Source organism: Sceloporus undulatus, chromosome 2 (assembly GCF_019175285.1).
Source record: "Sceloporus undulatus isolate JIND9_A2432 ecotype Alabama chromosome 2, SceUnd_v1.1, whole genome shotgun sequence".
NCBI classification, from domain to species: Eukaryota; Metazoa; Chordata; class Lepidosauria; order Squamata; family Phrynosomatidae; genus Sceloporus; species Sceloporus undulatus.
In genome coordinates, this window is record NC_056523.1 from 211,193,723 (window position 1) to 211,213,247 (window position 19,525).

At 41.9% G+C, this 19,525-nt stretch overlaps 1 protein-coding gene across 5 annotated transcripts in view; it reads left to right on the forward strand.

Moving 5' to 3' along the window:
* Positions 1–19,525, forward strand: part of SLC44A1 (solute carrier family 44 member 1) — a 117,586-nt gene that overhangs the window by 34,087 nt on the left and 63,974 nt on the right. For all 5 annotated transcript variants that reach the window (XR_006102009.1, XM_042450104.1, XM_042450103.1 and 2 more), the window contains exons 2-3: positions 8,219–8,308; positions 9,072–9,214. Coding sequence is in view for 4 of the 5 variants with exons in the window: in XM_042450104.1 (XP_042306038.1) it covers positions 8,219–8,308; positions 9,072–9,214 (233 nt within the window). In the remaining variant the exon portion in view is untranslated. The remainder of the gene's footprint in view (positions 1–8,218; positions 8,309–9,071; positions 9,215–19,525) is intronic.

Consider the following 19,525-nt stretch of genomic DNA (forward strand, 5'->3'; position numbering starts at 1 on the left):
GTGTATGCTCGACCTCCGTTACAAGTAACGGGGTTTGTGCTCGCGGCGGCGCCTGTGATGCGCGCAAATCTTGGGCATGCGCACCATTGTTTCTTCTGGTGCACGACGGCGGAAGGAGTAACGCTGCTTTCAGCGTATGCTGAGCGTATGATGCGGGTGCACTGTATACTTCATTCCAACTCTTTCATACCACCAGTGGTGATGTGTGTAGGCAGTTGAGTAACTGTTGGGATTATGCTCTGGGGCTTATCAAGGGTGGAAGTCAAGCTACACAATATTTTCCAACATTATGTTTATGTCTTCCTATGTTTCAAAAATTAGGGAAATTCTTGAAAAATCTTGGTTTAAACCAAAAGACTGTGGTTGAAGCTTCCAAAAGAAAGGAAGTTCATGCTGCACATCAGCCCCCATGCTCCAACCATGGGTGCATTGATGGACCCTTCTTCCACCCCAACCAAGTATAAGAATTATTTTCAGTTTCTGATATTGTAGATCACTAAACTTGATGTAAAACAACTGCCATTCAGAACTTTGAGGAAATGTGATTATTTTCCAGAGTGTGATAATTCAGTATTTCACGCAGATTTCACTAGCCTTATTCTCGTTTTTGAGAAATTTTGATGTGAAACCATTTACAGTTAGAAACAGGTAGAATAGACAAAGGAGAGAGCCTTTACACTTAAGGGTACAGTCCTGTCTGCAGGTTATGTTGTGTTAATAAAGGGAATCCATTATATCTGGCTTGCTTGAACTAGCACACCGAAACACAGTGAGACTGCCTGCCATCAAATACAAACAAAATAGATTGACCAATGAAGATCATCTAACTGTGTGTAGACATTAGCATTATCAGTGCCTATGCTTCATTTCAGCTTTTCCTCACCACTAGCGATTTACAATAGAGAGATTACGTTGGCTAGAGGGAATATGCTATGTGGTTACCAGGGATGGACGTTAATATGAAAGAGGGGTCCAACAATGTGCCATGTTTTGAGTTAGTTAGGGTGGCAGTGGTTGAACAGCATCAGGTAAAAGAGGGAAAAAACAAGTATCTGTGTCATAGCATGGATGCAACCAGTTATAAGCAATGTATTACTGAAGGTAGTTATTTCTGAGGTAATGACATTGCATTTCAAAAGCAATGTATTGAGCTGGAACAAAGTTACTTTGTTGCTCTTTGTTGTTGTTAGCTGCCATTGAGTTGACCGTCTTCCAGCCGGCGGCCTCCCTGATTGGTTGGGAGGCCAGGAAGGGGCTGGATTTATGGTTGCAAATGCTGCTGGAACTTGTAGGCAGACAGATATCCTGCCCTGTCCCAGCCTCCCAACCAATCATGGAGGCCATTGGCTGGAAGAAGGGGTGGGGCTTCCAGCCACAAGGGGGTCGCAGCATAAGAAAGGTTGGGAACCACTGATCTAATGTTACTTTGTTTGCTTCCTGTCTTGAAAGTTGCTGTTCACGTGCTCAGAGACAGCTGGAAGCTGGGAAAGGTCCCTGGGGAGGAGGAGGAATAGGCATGTACCTGTTCATCCTCGTGTCAGATCTTTCCCTGCCCCCAGCTGTCCTTCCGGAGGCAGCTGGGGACTGGAAAAGGTCACTGGGGAGGAGGAGGAATAGGCACGCACCCGTTCATCCTCCTTCCAGAGGCAACTGGAGGCTGGAAATGGTCCCTGCAGAGGAGCAATGGGTGCATGCCAGTTGCTTCTCCTACTTCCGTCCTTCCCAGACCCCAATTGTTTCCAAGCTGAAGGACGGAAAATGTCCAGGAGGAGGAGCAATGGGTGGGGACTTGTGGCTCCTTCTACCAAGTGCCCTTTTCCTGTCTCAGAGAGGCAACTGGAAACCGGGAGAAGGGCGCTGGGGAGAAGGAGCCAAAGGCGTGCACTTGTGGCTCCTTCTCCCCAGTGCCATTTCCTGCTTTCCAGCTGTCTCTGAAAGACAACTGAAGACTGGGAAATGGCAGGGAGGAGGAGCAATAGGCACGTGTGAACCTGTTCCTCCTCCCTGTCCCTTGCTGGGTGAAACGGTTTTTTGTGCCACCAGTGGCACGTGTGCCATAGGATTGCCATCATGGTGGTAAGCCATTGCATCCCATAGTGGGATACTAATCAAATAAATAAATAAAATTTATTTAAATGAATGTATTCATCTGTTGTATTTTATATTCTTTCTATAAACCCTTGAAGAAGGGATACAGTGGGATCTTGGTATCTCCTGGAGTTTGGTTCCAGGACACTTCAAATCCCCCCCCCCCCATACCAAAATCTATGGATTCTCAAGTCCCATTAAATACAATAGTGTAGTAAAATAGTGTCCCTTGTATAAAATGGCAAAATCAGGTTTTGCTTTTTGTATATTTTGGGGGGGGGGTATTATCAAGCCGTGAATGGTTGAATCCGTAGATATGGAGGACCAACTGTATTCACTAGCCATAATGTATTGGGCTTTTTAATTATTAAATATCAGTCTTTAGCATCTTTTCCTTTTTTAGCAGGTTCTCTTGGTTGCTCTCTGTCCCTACCCCCACTCCCAGAACAGAAACAAACTAGTCTTTCCATGTCCTGTGCAAAACCAGCTGCAAGCATGTAGCCCAAATCTTGTCTTGCTAGCTTTGACTGAATTAGTCCCTGCCTTTGGTTCTTTTCTTGTTTCCCTCTGCTTTTCTCTTGTGTCCCTCCTCACACCATGGGAATACCTTTAAATAGTTAGCTTCAGGAGAAGGGACTGGGACAAATACATATTAGCAAGAGACTGTTTGCAACAGAAAGTGTCCCATAGCAGCTTTGTTCAAAATAATTGGCAGAGCCACTCCCTCCCTTCTCCTTCATTTCCATCCTTTTGGTGGGATGCAGAATATTGACTGCATATTTTGTTTTATATCTCTTCTACAAATTTAATTTAGTGTATCTGCACAGCATATTTATATCAGTTTTGTATCACTTTAATTGTCATGGTTCCATCCTAGGAAATCTAAGACCAGTTGTTTGGTAAGGTGTTTAGAGTTTTCTGCTGGAGAAATCTAGTACATAGTTTTTTGTGGGTTTTTCAGGCTATGTGGCCATGTTCTAGAGGGTGTTTATTCGTGATGTTTCGTCAGCATCTGTAGCTGGCATCTGTCAGCCACAGATGCTGACAAAACATCAGGAATAAACTCTTCTAGAACATGGCCACATAGCCTGAAAAACCCACAAAAAACTATAGATGCCAGCCATGAAAGCCTTTGAAATCTAGTACAGTTCACTAAACTACAATTACCATATATTACAGAATTTAACTAATTTAATCCACAATCCCACTTAGTTACCCTCCTGTTTACCTCATGAAACTCAAAACCCCAGGAATTTGGTAATTAGTGGTATATAACTGATATCTCTAGTTGTGGGCGGGGCTACGGGAGCAGGCTGCATGGCGGGAGTGAAGAGTGCACTAGAGCTCCACGTGGGAAACAAACTTTCCTCAGGCCCAGGTTTGCAGAAACACTAACGCCTTTATTGGCAACAAACAGGATAACAAAGTAAACAGGTGTAACAGAAAATAAACGCGGTGTCGTCCGCTTCTCTACCCGGCGTCTTACTTCAGACTTCTTGGGTTTCCCCGTCTGGGCTCAAAAGAGAGTTCCTCCTTCGTCTTCCGCCCGAATGCTTTTCTAAGGCCTCCCAGTCTGCCTTTTCCCAATCCTGGGGCTTTGGTCCCTGCTCCCAGGCTCCTCCTTTAGGGTCCCACCATTCCCCTTCCAGTCCTCCTGGGTCTCGTGGTAGCCACTCTCCTTCCCCTGGGTAGCTAAAGTCCCCTTCCACTCTAGGGTCGCTCAACGTCACCGCTTCGTGGGGACCTGGTCTACGGGGACTTGCCTTTCCCACTAAAGAGACAGGCCTGCCCACCCTCCGTGGGCTTTGGGTTACCTTCCCTTCTCTTCGCTCGACCGCATCCCCCTCTTCCGCGTCTCCTTTCTCTCCCCGCGCAAGCCCTCTCCTCTCCTTTTATGGAGGCCTGAAGCTCCACCTTTCCTTCTTCTGGCCCCTCCCCCAGGGTTCTTTCACTCCCTTCTTCCACCTGGGCGTCTTCAGCCCTCCCAGCTCTCCCAGTCTCCATCTCTACCTCACTACACTAGTACAGAAAATGTTTTACTTTCTTTAAATGAAAGCTGGGAATCCATGTTCAAGTAAAACCGGGCTAACTGTGCACGATTCTTTTCTTTCTTTCTTTTCATTTCTTGGTAGTTCATCTCTCTTCATCCTCATTGCTAACATACTGTCTTTCTCTTTCTCTCCTCATGAAGGAACATGAGGTGTATATTTAAAGAATCCACCTGGTTCTGATTGGTATCGTCTTTGCATGTTCATTAGTTTTTCAAAAAACTACTAGCTGGGCAACACTAAAAGTGAAATTAATCCTCCCACATAATCTGGCATTGTCAGACACCTCGATGGTGAGAGAAGGAACTGGCTTGCTTCCTCCCTCGCTCCCATTCTGTCATTACCTGCTGACTGGAGGTTCTTGTGTAAGCAATCTTTGTTGATGTAGAAGAAAGCTTAGGCAAATGTACTGGATAAGCAGTGTCACTTATTAATGAAACTTTTCAACATTTTACAACTGCAGTCTGTGTGCATAATTTTTATGTAGCTCATACCTAGCATGTGGTTCTCTAATTATCTTAGCAAAGGAATTTGCTGTGTGTGCATATGAATAATACAAAATAGGTGGCCATGAGACTGAAAGCCTCTTAATGTGCTTCTGCAGGAGTATTCTTTCTGTGCAAGGCGAGCAAGTGCTTGGGAGTGATTTGAAATGATCCTCAAGTTCAGACTCTGACACTACCCATTTGTCAGGTGGCTTTAAGCCAGTTGATGGGTTTGATATATTTTTTAGCATACCTCCCATTTGGGGGTCCCTTGAAGTGGATCCCTTCAGTTATATCTCTCAAACTACATTTTAAATTCTTCTCCCAGTTTCATCAATAGGATAAAAGAATAAAGAAACAATCAGTTTAAAAGCAGTTAAGATATCTGGTGCTGGAGTTGCTGAATCTGAGGTTTTGGTGGGCTTTCAAATGCAAAGTAAGTAGAGAGTGTCTGCTTTTGCCTCTACAGTGGTCATTATTAGCCTACTCTCTTCTCTCAAAGCGTTGCTTCAGTAATGAACAGAAAAGTGCTGTTTCATTCCTCATGTGCTATGAATGCAGTTGGCTATAAATCATAATGTCCTGTAATGGTGAAATAGTATGAACTTAAAATCATGGCATACCAAATGTATTGGAGCCCCGTGAAGAAGCAGTAAAGTTTTTCATAGATTAAAGCTAAGCTTTCAACCTGGGAAATTCACTCAGTTCTCGGTCTTTCCCACAATGAAAGCTTTTTTGTTTTTGTCCAGGCTGGGGACTGTGTACATGGCTTTTGGATTCACTGGTTTGTCTTTAACGTTATTTCTATAAACGTAGGGCTTGTACAGATGGGTGCTTTGCGTTGGCCTGGGCCTGAACTAGGGTTGCACAGGGGCTGAGTCGCTCAGCAACCCTACCACGCACCCTGGCCGCCATCATGGTGCACACCCATTCATATGGGCTGCGCCATAATGGTGTCCGTGCAGCACAGTGCCCAAACAGCACCATGCCAGATGGATGTCATCATGGCACGCAAGGCTGCCAATGATGCCCTCTGCATGGCCTAAAAAGAACCTGCCTGGGAGCAGGTTCTTTTTAGGCCTCCCAGAGGCCGCAGTGTTTGGTTGCTGCTGTCTCCATCTGGGACAGAAAGGGGTGGCATCTCGCCTCCCCTTTCTGCCAGTCTGTCCAGCCCCTGAATCACATTTAGATGGCCTTGAGTACACTCTGGCTATTCATCCATTGACCATCAGCCACAAATTTTATTCTCCTCTTTCTCTTCCTTTTAAGTGATGCCAGTTTATTAAACAGTTTTTTTAAAGTACACGTTGAGTGTCCCTTATCCAAAAATTCAAAATGCTCCAAAACCTATTCTTTTTATTGGTGGCTAAGATAGTGACACCTTTGCTTTCTGATGGTTCAGTATATGCAAAACTTGTATCATGTTTGATACAAAATATTTAAAATCTTATGTTTAAAATTATATTCACCCTATGTGTATAAGGTGTATATGAAATATAAATTAATTTCATGTTTAGACTTGGGACTTCTCTTCAAGATATCTCATTATATATATATGTAAATATTCAGAAATCCAAAATAAATAAATAAAAATCTGAAATATTTTTGCTACCAAGCAATACAAAACAGCAATTTTTAAATTTTATATCCTTAGTGCAGTTGCATCTTCTTGTTTATGAACAGGTTTCAGTATCTAATTTGTGCTCTTAAGGAAAGCCATTCTTATTTACAACACTAACAACACTAACTTTCTTGAATTTCAGCTGTTTAAGTTTTGACTTTCTTGGTTTCCATTCACTGAAGTGACAAAAAGAATATATGAATTAAAATTAATTTTAGAATGCCATGGTCCCATATTTTAGAGCTGTATATTTGGTAGTGATGTTATCTGGACCTTTAGTTTTTATGCATAAGAGCAATGGCGTCACTTGGGGATGGGTGGGCTGCACTGAGTGACACCCCAGAAGGGGGGGTGACACCTGGTTGGCCCCCCTACCTCCACAGGTTCTCCTTGGCCTTGCATGTGTGCCCCTCTGGGCCTTGGTTTTTTTTGCTTGGGGTGCTGTTGGTTTTTTATTGTTGTTGACTGCTAATTGTTGTTAACTTGTAATTCTGCTGGGGGGGGTTGGGGCTTGTGTTGTTTTAACTGTTTTATCTTTTATTGTTCACCGCTGTGATCCTTGGAATAGCGGTATTATTATTATTATTATTATTATTATTATTATTATTATTATTGGGGGGGGTCTGTGGCCTGCATAGTGCTTCCCCAGCCAATGTGGCCTCTCCCTCTTGCCCTGGAGGTCCCACCCGGAAGTCTCCCCCTGGCACCAGATGCTACCCAGTGCTGGATCCCCACTGCATAAGACTGTGATGCCTAGTTATGAGTATATGCCTTGAAATTAATATGTTTTTATGTGATTTTGTAACTTTGTCTACACATAATATTTTTAGCAGAATAATTACTTGATTGTTTCACTACTCAAAAATGTCTTCCAGTTGATCACTGTGGATAAAAAACATTAAACCTCTAGACTCAGTTAACTCATGTATAATCTCCTCTGTGCAAATGAACCATTGCAGATCACACAGTGTCTCATATATGCAATACTTCTTGGCTGAATGCTATTCACCCATCCAGTTGGTAACTGACTGGCCAGTTTGACACTGTCAAGCAAGTGTAAAAATTTCTGACATAATTAAATAGTGTGTGTATTCCTGCTAATATGTATGGATATTTGAATTGGTTCTTCTTTATTGAACTATTTGCACTGGGTGATTTTATTGCTACTCTTGACAGTGCTACAAAGAATAGAAATTAATTTACAGGTGCTTGTGCATTACAGCAAAGTTCGGAATCTACCAAACTGGAACTCTGTATTGTAGAGATGGGCAAAATACAACCTGCAGGCTGCATGCAGGCCTCCCGGAACCATTTCGATGACCCACAAAGCCTGATCAATCCCCCTGCCAAACGTTTCCCCCTAAAATGCCCCCAAGTGCCCTTAAGAGGACGTGGGAGGAATTTGGGCACATTTTTGCCCCTCTGGACAATTTTAGGCCTAGGAGAGGCATTTTGTTTAAAGAAAAGAAAGTTAATAGGAAAATATTTTCTGTAATTTCCTGCTAAAAAGGTCTCTCCTGAGCCTAAAATGGTTCATGGGCCCACAAAACATTACTAAAATACCCACCACATTCCAAGAAGGTATTTGGGGCAAAACGTTTTGTTTGTTTGTTTGTTTTTGCAGAGAGATGTGGCTCTCCAAGCTTTCCTAGAGGCTAATGTACACCCTCCCCCAGCTTCTCACACTCACTCCTGCTATAATGGAATAGTCAGTTATATTTTCAGTGCCCAAGAGCTGGGGTGCTCCCCAGCTGTTTAAACTACATTTCACAATGCCAGATTGGCCAGTGATCTGGAAATATGGGAGCTGTAATTCAACACATCTGGACAGTACTGAGTCATCTGTCCTTGGCCTTGTGTGTTCCTTATATTTCATGTTTTTTGTATGAAGAAGACAATTACTGTGATGACTATTGAATAACCATTATCATTTCTGCATCCTTCTCTTTCTCCCCTCCTTAATTCTAATATACTAGAGTTCCAAACGAGAGTGGAAGCCTCTGGAGGATCGCAGCTGCACAGATATCCCATGGCTGCTGCTGTTCATTGTCTTTTGCATTGGCATGGTAGGTAACAAAGAAACAGCTCTAAAGAGATTTCAGCACAGACTTTTTTCAGTGATTGGGTCATTTTAAAAAATCATTTTGAGAAGATTCATTCAAGTTGGGAATGGGTAACTACAGTGAGATAATTTTTGCCGATGTAAAGCTTCAGCGCGCTGCAGCATCCAGTTTTTGTTCAAATTACTCTCGGGAGAAGAGATACCAGTAGGGTACTGGCTATCCCCAAACTATCTCTCAGTTCAGATTGTCTTGATAGCAGTGGCAACAGTCCCTCTGAAATGAAAATGCTGCTGCTCAGTTGCAGGTTAGTGAATAGTTAACTCACTGCCATTCGGGAACTGATCCTGGATGAGCATGCTAATGTGGTTGGATGAAGTGGGGAAAGAGGCATTAATATTTTTTAACTTTGTCCATTGGGGCTCTTTGTGCAGTAACAGGTGAGACCTGGGGAATAGCAAGGCAGAGTTGCAGTGGTCTATTAGTATTCCATCCCCCTGCCCTATCTCACCTACTCTTTATTGAATACTCCTGGATTTAGTTGGTTTGCAGTCACATTACACATGGTGCTGCATAGTTCTATTTGTTCATTCTGGGTTCCTCTTTTTGAAGAACATTATAAACCCTTTCAGTATTTCAGAGAAAGGAGATTTAAATCGAAACAGTAATTTCTATTGTATACATCTCTGAAAGAGACCTATCAGGTGGATGTTATTAAAAAGAACTATTTTTAATGTAGTTTGTCACTTCTCATCTTATTTTTTCACAGGGTCTTATTTGTGGCTTTTCAATAGCTACTGGAGCAGCTGCAAGATTGGTTTCAGGATATGACAGTTATGGAAATATTTGCGGACAGAAGAATGTAAAAGTAGAGGGAATAGAAAACAGTGGCTTAGACCTCACAGAGAAGAAGTGAGTACATGATCTAAATAGTATGGTGGCTGTTTTAAAAACTGATGAAATGTAGCATGATTTTTTTTGGCAGTAAATTGCAAGTTTAGGATGAGGTGAAGTGAATTTCTCACAGTACATTTGGTCATTTATCTCAAGCATACTCTCTCCTAAATCATCATTGTGTCTGGATACTTATGAGAATGAGATGTGTGACTTAACAGCATTTGTATGAACCATGGTCTCTGCAGTTTAATGTTGTTGCTTGTGTGTCTTTTAACAGAAATTTGATTGCTCTAGAAATATGCATAGTGCCCGGAATCTCACTGGAGTTGCTTGTACTACTTACAAAGTGCTGTCACTTCAGTTTAGGGCAATGCCCTGTTAGGACATAACCTCCTACATACATGTTTTAGTATTATACAAGCTTAACTGTCAAGTAACTCCAAAGAAACACAGTTGTTGTTTGGGAAGGTGGTGAGAAATTGTCTATTACTCTCACAGCTACAGTTTAGTGGGAAAGGGTATGACCATTAGATAAACTTGCTATTGTAGGTTTGCACTTTGATGGTTTGGATGTACAGTCTTTAAGAAACAATTTAAGTACTGTATGATGTATCGGCAAAATTTATTCATCTTGGAAATATTTGAAGCAGGCTTGAGTTTAACTGGACTTTGGAAACAGAACTTCAATTTGAATTTAGTCTCTTCCATTGAAAATATGGAGGACAGCTTACTGAAAACTTAATATTAGACACGAAGTAAAGTAACAGTGATAAACATTAATCCACCAAACACTGATACCTTTTTTGGCCTAAATGCACAATATACTTGTTGCAAGCTTTCGAAGAAAATTTAAAGTCCATTTGCATCTGTCTCGAGACAGATTGGATTGCAAGAGAGGAATCTTTGTTGAGATGCAAATGGACTGTAAATTTCCTGGACTTTGAAAATCTCCCACATGGCCAGAAGAAGGAAGAGCCAGCCTACAAAAGACAATTCAAACTTCAGTACTAATATTTCTCCTCTGGCTACCAATGGACCACCAATCTGTCTCTCCCTTGGCAACAGGAACAATCCACCTTTCAGCAATACCAACCCCGCAAACCTGGCTATCAAGGGGAATTTAAAACATCCCAATTCAAGAAGAGCCAAGCCGCATACAAAGGCTATCTTTGACACCCTTCAGCAGGATTTCCCTGTTGTCAACTTCAGCATCACTTTCTTCATCAACAGACTTCATGCCTGCTACCAACAAGGGCCACTTTCACATTGGACTCAAAGGTGCTCAGTATCACCAAGCATGGCTATGCCATAAAATTTCAAAGTCTTTCCCCCACAGGCACCCTTCATATATCAACATGTTCACTTAAACTTCTCAATGAGGGCCACACTCTAATCAACAAGGGTGCCATAGAGCTGGTCTTTCATGCCATCCGGCTCATTAGAAATATCTCTCCTTCACACTAAGTGGAAAGTGTGCTCTCCCCTTTGGTCTCTGCACCGCACCACATATCTTTATAAAATGCATTGTAGTGGTGGCTGTGCCATATTCAACAACATGGAGTCATCCTAGTCCCTTATATCCATGACTGGCTCCTTGTGACAAACTTCTAGAACTCCTATACAATATCCATATTGTACTTATCTCCTCCATACCCTCAGGCTAGTGGTAAGCTACATAAAATCCTGCTTGGGACCAACACAATGCATCAGGTTAATTGGGACACTTCTCAGCTACAGGTGAATTCCTCCTGGAAGACAAGACCCTATCCCTTCATCAAGTCATTGCTACTTCCCCAATGAGCAGAGAACCTTAGCACCTCCTCTCCAGAGGAATCAGAGCACAGGACATCCAGGTCTTTCTTGGCAATGTAGCATTGATGACATCAGTAACACCCCCTATACACAAGGCTCCACAAACACCCGGACCAGGCATGGTTATTTCCACTTATAACCATCTTCTGCACTCTCAGGCAAAGTTTCTCATGATCTCATGCTCAGCCCAGTGCTCCCTGCTCTGGTAGATGAAAGACACCAACATGTGAGCCCTGGTGGTGCAGTGGTTAAATGCCAGTACTGCAGCCGCAAGGTTGTAAGTTTGATCTCAGGCAGGACTCCAGGGTCTACTCAGCCTTCCATCATTTCATGGGTCAGTAAAATGAGTACCCAGCTTGTTGGGGGCAGTTGACTTACACATTGTAAATTGCTTAGGGAGTGCTAGCTCACTGATAAATAGTATAGAAATATACTTGCTGTTGCTATAGCTATTGCTATATGAGTGGGCATGCCCTTTCTACCCTGACAACCTTCCATGATTCTCACCACCGATGTCTTGCTCCAGGGATGGGGAGGCAATCTGGAAGGGAGGACAGTCCAAGGACGATGGTCCAAGGATGAATCCAGCCATCACGCCAGTGCTGTAGAGATGACGGCAGGTAATTCAAGGCCCTATAATAATTCCAGAATCTTGTACAAGGCAAGTCCCCTGATTGGTATCAGACACCACAACTGTGGTCTACTATCAGGGTAGTACACTATTGGACACCCTATTACGACTCTAAGAATGGTGGATCCAGAGGCACATTGGACTTACAACATTCCACCTTCCTAGTTAGCAGAAAACTCTAGTGGACACACTCAGCTGGATCCCTTTATCATCATATGAGTGAATGCTCCACATTGACACTCTATACACCATCTTTGTTAACAGCAATCTCTAATTCTATACTCAAGTTTTATCAATCTCCAACTTCTTCCGGTCTGAATCTTCTTTCTTCTCCTTCCTTCTCTACTTCCTGTATTTCTTCTCCAAGGTCTTCCCCTTTTCCTTCTCCTTCTGGTTCTGGACTTTTGTTTCTTCCCTGTCTTCCACTTTCTTTCCAGTCATTCCTTTCCCAGTCTTTTCTATATCTTGACCAGAACTCTCTGGCCTTTTCTATAGAGTCAATTTTAAACCATCTATCTTGGTATCGAAATTATACACCTTCTGTTTTCTTCCATCTGTAGGAAATCCCGTGTCTCTTCAACTGTCCAATCAAGAATTTATAATCCCTTCTTTTTTTTCAAAATTCTTAGTGGGATATCTCTGTAAATTTTAATATGACTATCTCCAATTTTTAATTCCTTTTCAAAATCTCTTTGAAGAATCATATCTCGAAGCTTTCTGCAACCAAATTGAAGGACAATATCTCGTGGCAGTTTCTTTTCTGTTGCCCAAGAAGAACTAATTAGAAAGATCCTATTGATTTCCTATTTGATAAGATCTTTCCCAAGTCCTGTAATCTCTTCCAAAAAAGGGATTATTTTATCATAAAGGTCTTCATTTTGCTCTTCCTTCAGTCCTCTTATTTTTATGGAATTTTCTCTCATCCTCAAATCCATCAAATCTCTTTCTTCTTGGGCTTTTGGCATTCTGGTCTTGAACGTCAGGAGAGGATGGGAACCTAAGAGATGTGTTCCTTTGCAGTTGGTATGGGTCCTCCAATATGCCTTCCCTCACTTCCCCATGATCACACACGTCATCACTCAGCTCTGGAGAGCCAGAGTTAGGTGTCTCCTAATCACATCATGGTGGCCCAGGCAGATGTGGTTTGCCCCCATCTCCCTTCTCGCCAAAAGAATTCTTCTCCACATCTTGCCCTGATAGGATCTCCTTACCACTGACCAAGGCAGAGCGAGACATCCAGAACTTCCCATGCTCAGGCTCACAGCATGACATTTACCCAATAATAATAATAATAATAATAATAATAATAATAATAATAATAATAGGGTATTATTATTATTATTACCCCGCTCTTCAGCCAAAAGGCTATCAGAGCGGCTTACAAATTGTTAATTAGACATTAACATCACTCCTTTCTCCAGTTTGGTAGATCCTGGAAGCAGACCACAAATGCTACACAGGGAAATCATGTACATACAGATGGAAATCATTCCTCCCCCTCCACCATTCAAAATATGTTTCCTCAGCAACTGCAGGCACAAACCCTTTGACTTTCTCATCTTCCTTGCGGACAAAGGACTTTCCTCCAGTTAAATGTTACTTGTTGGCTATCTCCTGTTATTTTCAACATGTAGGCAAATCTTCCTGTTTCCTACACCTATTGGTTTGACAATTTTTCATGGGATATCAGAAACTACATCCTGTGGTATGAGCCCTGACTTCACAGTGTAAACTTCAACTGGTCCTCTTTGAACTCTTTAAGTCTCTCTTTGAACTGATGGTCACATGTGACCGCAAACGCCAAACATGGAAGACTGCATTCTTTATAGCAATCATTTCTGTGAGGTGAGCCAGCTCAGCCTACATACGTGTCCACAGGGATAAAGTAGTACTTTGTCCTGACATTACATTCTTACCAAAATATGTCTTACACTTCCACCTCAACCAAGATGTTACCCTACTTGCAAAATCGGTCCAATGACCAAGAATAGTACCTCTCTATTGATGTACGACATGTCACCTGGCTTTTTATATTGACAGAACTACCACAGTGCACAGGACACAATGTTTCTTCATCTGTTACTCACTTTGCAAGCTAGGACTACATTATCACCTCAAAAGTTTTTCGGGTGGGTGGCAGCAACTATCAATTTGATTTATGAGATGGCAGACAAACGGTTCCCTCCTTGACTTAGAATTCACTCCACTAGAGTGACATTGATGTCAATGACCTTCTTGTCCAGAGTCCTCCACAATCTGGCCTCCACATGGTCACAAACCTCCACTTTTGTCTCCCATTACAGAATGGACAGTCCTTCCCAATAGGAAGTGGCCTTTGGCAGGAAAGTACAGTCAGCCATCCCATTAATCCATGGATTCAAGTATCCACAGCTTGGAATCAGTGTCCAGGGGAAAATCCGATACAGTGGTTAAAAAAAACAAGCCAAAAGGTCAAATTAGCTGTTAGGATTAAATTGAAACTAGAAGCAATTCTGGAGCAAATGTTCCCTTGAGCTGCTAGCACGACAGATGAAGAGAACTGAGAAAGAGCTTCAATGCCAGGGGCTTTATAGGGATGGGTGGAACTACTGCCAAAAAGTTGCAATCTAAAATTTGCCCAGTGATTCCAGACATTTCTGAGCTTTCCTGTGCAGGTGCAGAATAACCTATTTGTGTGGTTCACACAGACCACAAAGAAGAAATATAAATTCCAAAAAGCAAATTTTGATTTTGCCATTTTATATAAGTGACACCATTTTACTATGTTATTGAATTTAATGGGATTTGAACATCCACGGATTTTGTTATCCAAAATGAGGTCCTGAAACCAGACTCCAGTGGATACCAAGGGTTCATAGTAATTTTCTAATCTTTGGTGTGATACTCCCACCTTTAGGGGTAAGTACCTTGCCAGTCTCAGGTTTTGTGTGAGTCACAGAGACCATGAGAAGAAGAAACAGGTTGCCTAATAGTAACTGTGGTTCTTTATATGCTCATCTGTGACCGCACACAATTCCACCCTTCCTCTGCTCTTGTGTCTCACTGACTTTTTTTCCTAAGTTCTGCTGGTTGTGAACTTGGAACTAGAGGGGCAGTAAGGCCTACCTATATACTGGAGAAGGGAGGTGGGGCTGCTGCCTAATCACCAGCTCCATGGCTTTAGAACCTCTGAAAACTGCACTGTTCAGGCACAGATTTTGTGTTAGGTCACAGATGACCACTCAAAGAACTACTGTTACAGGGAAGCAAATTGTTCTTCTCAGCAGTAAATTTTGAATTTTGAAAATGAAATATAAATATAGAAATATAACATCAAAACAACAAGGCAGGGAGGCAAAAAACAAATTTACAGATTTAATATATGATAAAAATGCACTAAAATTAAATTTAATTTTAACTGTTATTATTGTGATGTGTGTATTTTGTCTTTGCCACCACTCACAAAAATTCAGTGGCCAAATTATGCAAGACCAAAAATCCACTTGACACCCCCCTCCCCCCCAAAAAAGCAACAAAAACAAACTCTCAATGGGATCCAAGCCTATTCAGCCTTGGGCATCACATTTGGTAACTTGGGGCAACAGCTAATGAAAGCAGTGAGATTTTTGAAGGGAAGAAATGAAAGTTGCCCTTATGAGCTGATGAAATTTTTATTGGCACTACATTTTATTACACTGTAGATTGTGGAGATGGGACTACTAAACCCTTTTCTTTACTTGAGCCAAGTTAGATTACAGCTACACTGGCCTCTTCCCTTTGTGCAGCTCAGATATTGAAAGTGAGACACAGTGAGCCAACCACGCAGAAAAACAACTGTTGTTGTAAAAGATACCAGGAGCCTGACTCTCAATCTGTCTTCAGATTAATAACATGTTTTCTTGTGGTCTCAGGTGCTGGAGCTTTCTGACTTTCAGCCTCTCAGAATTTCTCTTTGATGAAAGGATACATACAAGCACAGTCTGGCATACACACAAGAGATATAACATGGCACGAATAAAGGCTGGTTTCATTTCTTTTGAGAAGACCAATCTCAAAAATGAAAGATTAGTGATTTCTTTCTGAATTATTTATGCCACAATATTACAAACTCAGGCAATTGAGCTTCTTGAGGTGCTCATCCTTTTGATCCCTAGATAATAAAATCTGTAGTATGCAACAATACATAGGAGACCCAACGACTCCAGATTCATGGCGTAATAATTTTCACTATCCTAAAATCAGTTATAATTTATATTGCTCTAAGGTCATGCCAAAATCCACTGAACCTTTAACATATCAAATATGACAAGCTGTTATTAAAGATAGATCTATATACAACACAGAAAAGCCATCCTAGATCAAAAGTCTGAATAGTCCTCCATTCTGTTCACAATCTGAGTACAACAGCATCCTCAGTTTTGTGTTCCCTAGCAACTAATATACAAAGGCACACTTAAAAATCCTCAAATGGAAATGCAAATGGTTATATTATTTAAATTGCAATTAATGTTGAGAGGAAGTTGCAGCTCTTTGCTGCAGACTTAACCAAGGGCCAGAACAGATGGCTGTGCAGATGCCAAAAATGCCTTGGGACCACAGCAAGCACACACAGTGGTCTCAAAGGCGACATCCACCTCTGGCTCACATAGAAATGGAAAAGATCTGCTCCTTTTTGGGCTAGTTTTGGGCCACCCCAGTGCAACTCTTGGGCAGCTTCCAGGCGCTCTGAGGATATGCTTTGTCGAAATGTCACACCCCTGGAGTGTCTTGAAGCTGCCCCCATCTGAATGGCTGTTTCACCCCAGTGTAGCTTCCAGACATCTTGGTGGCATGCGTCATCAAAACTCCATGCACCCAAACCACCTGGAGGCCGACTTTTCCTTCCAGTCTGTTTGCTCCCTTAGTTAAGATCACGAACTGCAAGGAACCTCTTTGGCCTTTCTATTTTATGAAAATCAGTTTTTTTAAAACCTGATAAGAGAGTTGCTGCCTCTCACTAAAGGAGATGAGAGCAACCTGTGGCCCTCCAAATCTTCTTTGCCATTCACTGGGCTATATAGGGTTGATGATAGTTGTTATATAGGGTTGATGGTGTTCATCTGGCATGGTACTCTGTCACAAATAGCCACAGAAAATAGTTGCTAAGAAAATCTGTGATTATACATCAATTACTAGTGGCTGTTGCTTACATCATCTACAGTGTATACAAGTGGCAGAGAAAGCTTGTTGCAAGAAGTGATGAAATAGCATAGTGTAATGGTTTGCACATTGGACTACCACTCTGTAGATCAGAGTTTGATTCCCCGCGCACCCATGGAAACCCATTGGGTGACCATGGGGGAAACACACACATTCAGCCTCAGAAAATCCCATGATATGGGGACCTTGGGGTCCCCATAAGTTTGGAAGGACTTGAAGGCACACAACAACAATGTCAACACAGCCTAACTGTTCTGACATCAGCTGCTGGTTCTTAAAAGCCTTTTATATCATTAAAGTAAGGAGATACAGCCAGTTGCATCACTGAGGTTGGTGTAATCTAGTGAAGGGGGGTGGCAGCTGCCTACCTGGTTGCCCAAATTGCAGCTGAGGGGGTGGTGCTGTGACCTCAAGAGCGCCCATTCAGAGTCCAGCATGACTGCTCTCCCAGCAGCTGAAGTTACTGCCTCTTCCAGCAATAGCTGCTGTTGAAGGGGGTGGTGCTGCAGCCTCTGAAGGGCCTGTTTAAGGTCCAGTGCGGCTGCTGGGCGAGCGGGAAAGGGAATCAGCAGTCCCTCTGGGTGTCACCTGGTGTGGATTGCACTTCCCGCATCCCCGTAGTGACACTTCTGGATACAACTAAAATGCTACTGTTTATTCCTTAATCATTTTATTCAGTAATTTTGAAATTTTAGGCATTCTAAACACAGCAAAATTTGGCCCTAACTTCTGTAATTTGGATTGCTGGTATCTGGATAATAGTCTTATAACTGCATACCCTTATAACTTGAACTGAGTTATATATAGTAACAGAATGTATATCTATCAATTATTGGGAAATAACACAGGTTATTTTAATTACTTCTTCTAGAGTTACTTGCTACTCTTGGTGCAGGGTTCAAAAAGCCTGACCTTTTGTTCAAAACATGTTAGAATCAGGTAGGATGTTTTGAACAAAAAGTCAGGCTTTTTGAACCCTGCACCAAGAGTAGCACTGTTATAATGTATTACAATCAATTAATACTTTTTTACATATGGATATTATATTCATTTCCTTGAAATTGCTACAAAAAGTTCTCCATCTGCTCAGCAGCTGACTTAGCAGATGGTTTCATTGTAAGACTGCATGTAGTACACAGAATTATTTCATATTCTCTTTTTTCTTGTCCAAATGTTTATTTGTTTTTTAAAAAAGTCAACTCTTTCAACCTTATTAGGCAAAATGTGAAATGGTTACAGGTTTTTTTTTTTAAAAGTAGCTGGTAACATGGCTTGTGGCTAGATGCAAGCAGGAAAAGGCCACAGCTTTTTCAGTAAAAAAATAAATAAAACTGCCACTCTTTCCACTTGCCTCTAGATATAACACTGTTGGATGAGTATAATGTTGAATACTTAGTTTGGAACATAGCAAGCATTTTCTCCTCCTTGGACATAAATAACATGGAAAAGATTTTCTTTGTGGCATCATTCTGGCTACCTGTTTAAACTTAAGTACAATCTTCCCTATCCTTTGAACAATCGTTGCCTTTCTCATCTCTTCAGATACCTTAGCCATGGATCATAATGTGAAACTGATATGCGAGTCTAGTCTCAGGAGAGCTAGAATAGCATAGTGGCTATGACTGTGAGAAATGAGCCCTAAGACAGGAAGATCCCTGTTCAGATTTCAGCCCCAGATTTACTAGGTAAGAACACTAAGACTCAGGGCACATGTGTGCATGTGCTCACCCACAAACATATGCCGTTTACTGGCCTGCGTTATGGGGCTGTTGTAAGGACAACTAAGGGAATGTCTCTTGAGCACTTGAATTTTGGTGTGATCTTTCCCTTGAACACAGGCAGAAGCCGACACTGTGGATCTTTTGGAGCTCTTTATGTACTCCCCCAGCATGGTCTAATGCAGTGATGGTGAACCTTTTACAGACTGAGTGCCCAAACTGCAACCCATACCCCACTTATTTATTGCAAAGTGCCACGTCCCTTTTGCTTTCTAGTAAGAAACTCTGGCAAACTCTGTGATAGGGTGACAGCATGTGTGCCCACAGAGAGGTCTCTGAGTGCCACCTCTAGCATGTGTGCCATAGGTTTGCCATCACTGGTCTAGTGTATATACTTCCCCAGCATGGTTTAGTGGTTTGAGCGTTGGACTATAACTATGGAGATCAAGGTTCAGTTCCCTGCTCAGTCATGGAAACCCACTGAGTTGACCTTGAGTCATGTTGTAAGCTTTTGTTGAGTCCTGGTATTGGGAAAAAGGAGGCCTATCAAAATAATGTAATTAGTAATTAAATATCTTATTGAAAGATCTCCAAGTTATAGTTCCAGACAGTTCATAACTGGGGTTTGAATCTATGCACAGCCATGGAAGCATATGTAAAAGGCAATGTCAAACTCCCTCTGAACATATCTTGCCAAGAAAACTCTGTGGTAGGGTTGCCATAAGTTGGAAATGACTTGAATGCACACAACAATAATTTGTGTTTTACAGAATAATGGAGTGGAAAATAATAATCTACTTTCAATAATGTTTATCCATCAAGGATACTATTTTACTGCAAGTTCCCATTATAATGTTATCAAGTAACTGTTGCTCGGTATGTTATTGTGAGGGTGGGATGGTATAATCATCTTACATGGTCTGGTGTGAAATAAAAGCTCAGTTCTCATGTGGTGATTATAAAATTTATTTTATAGTGGAAATGTTG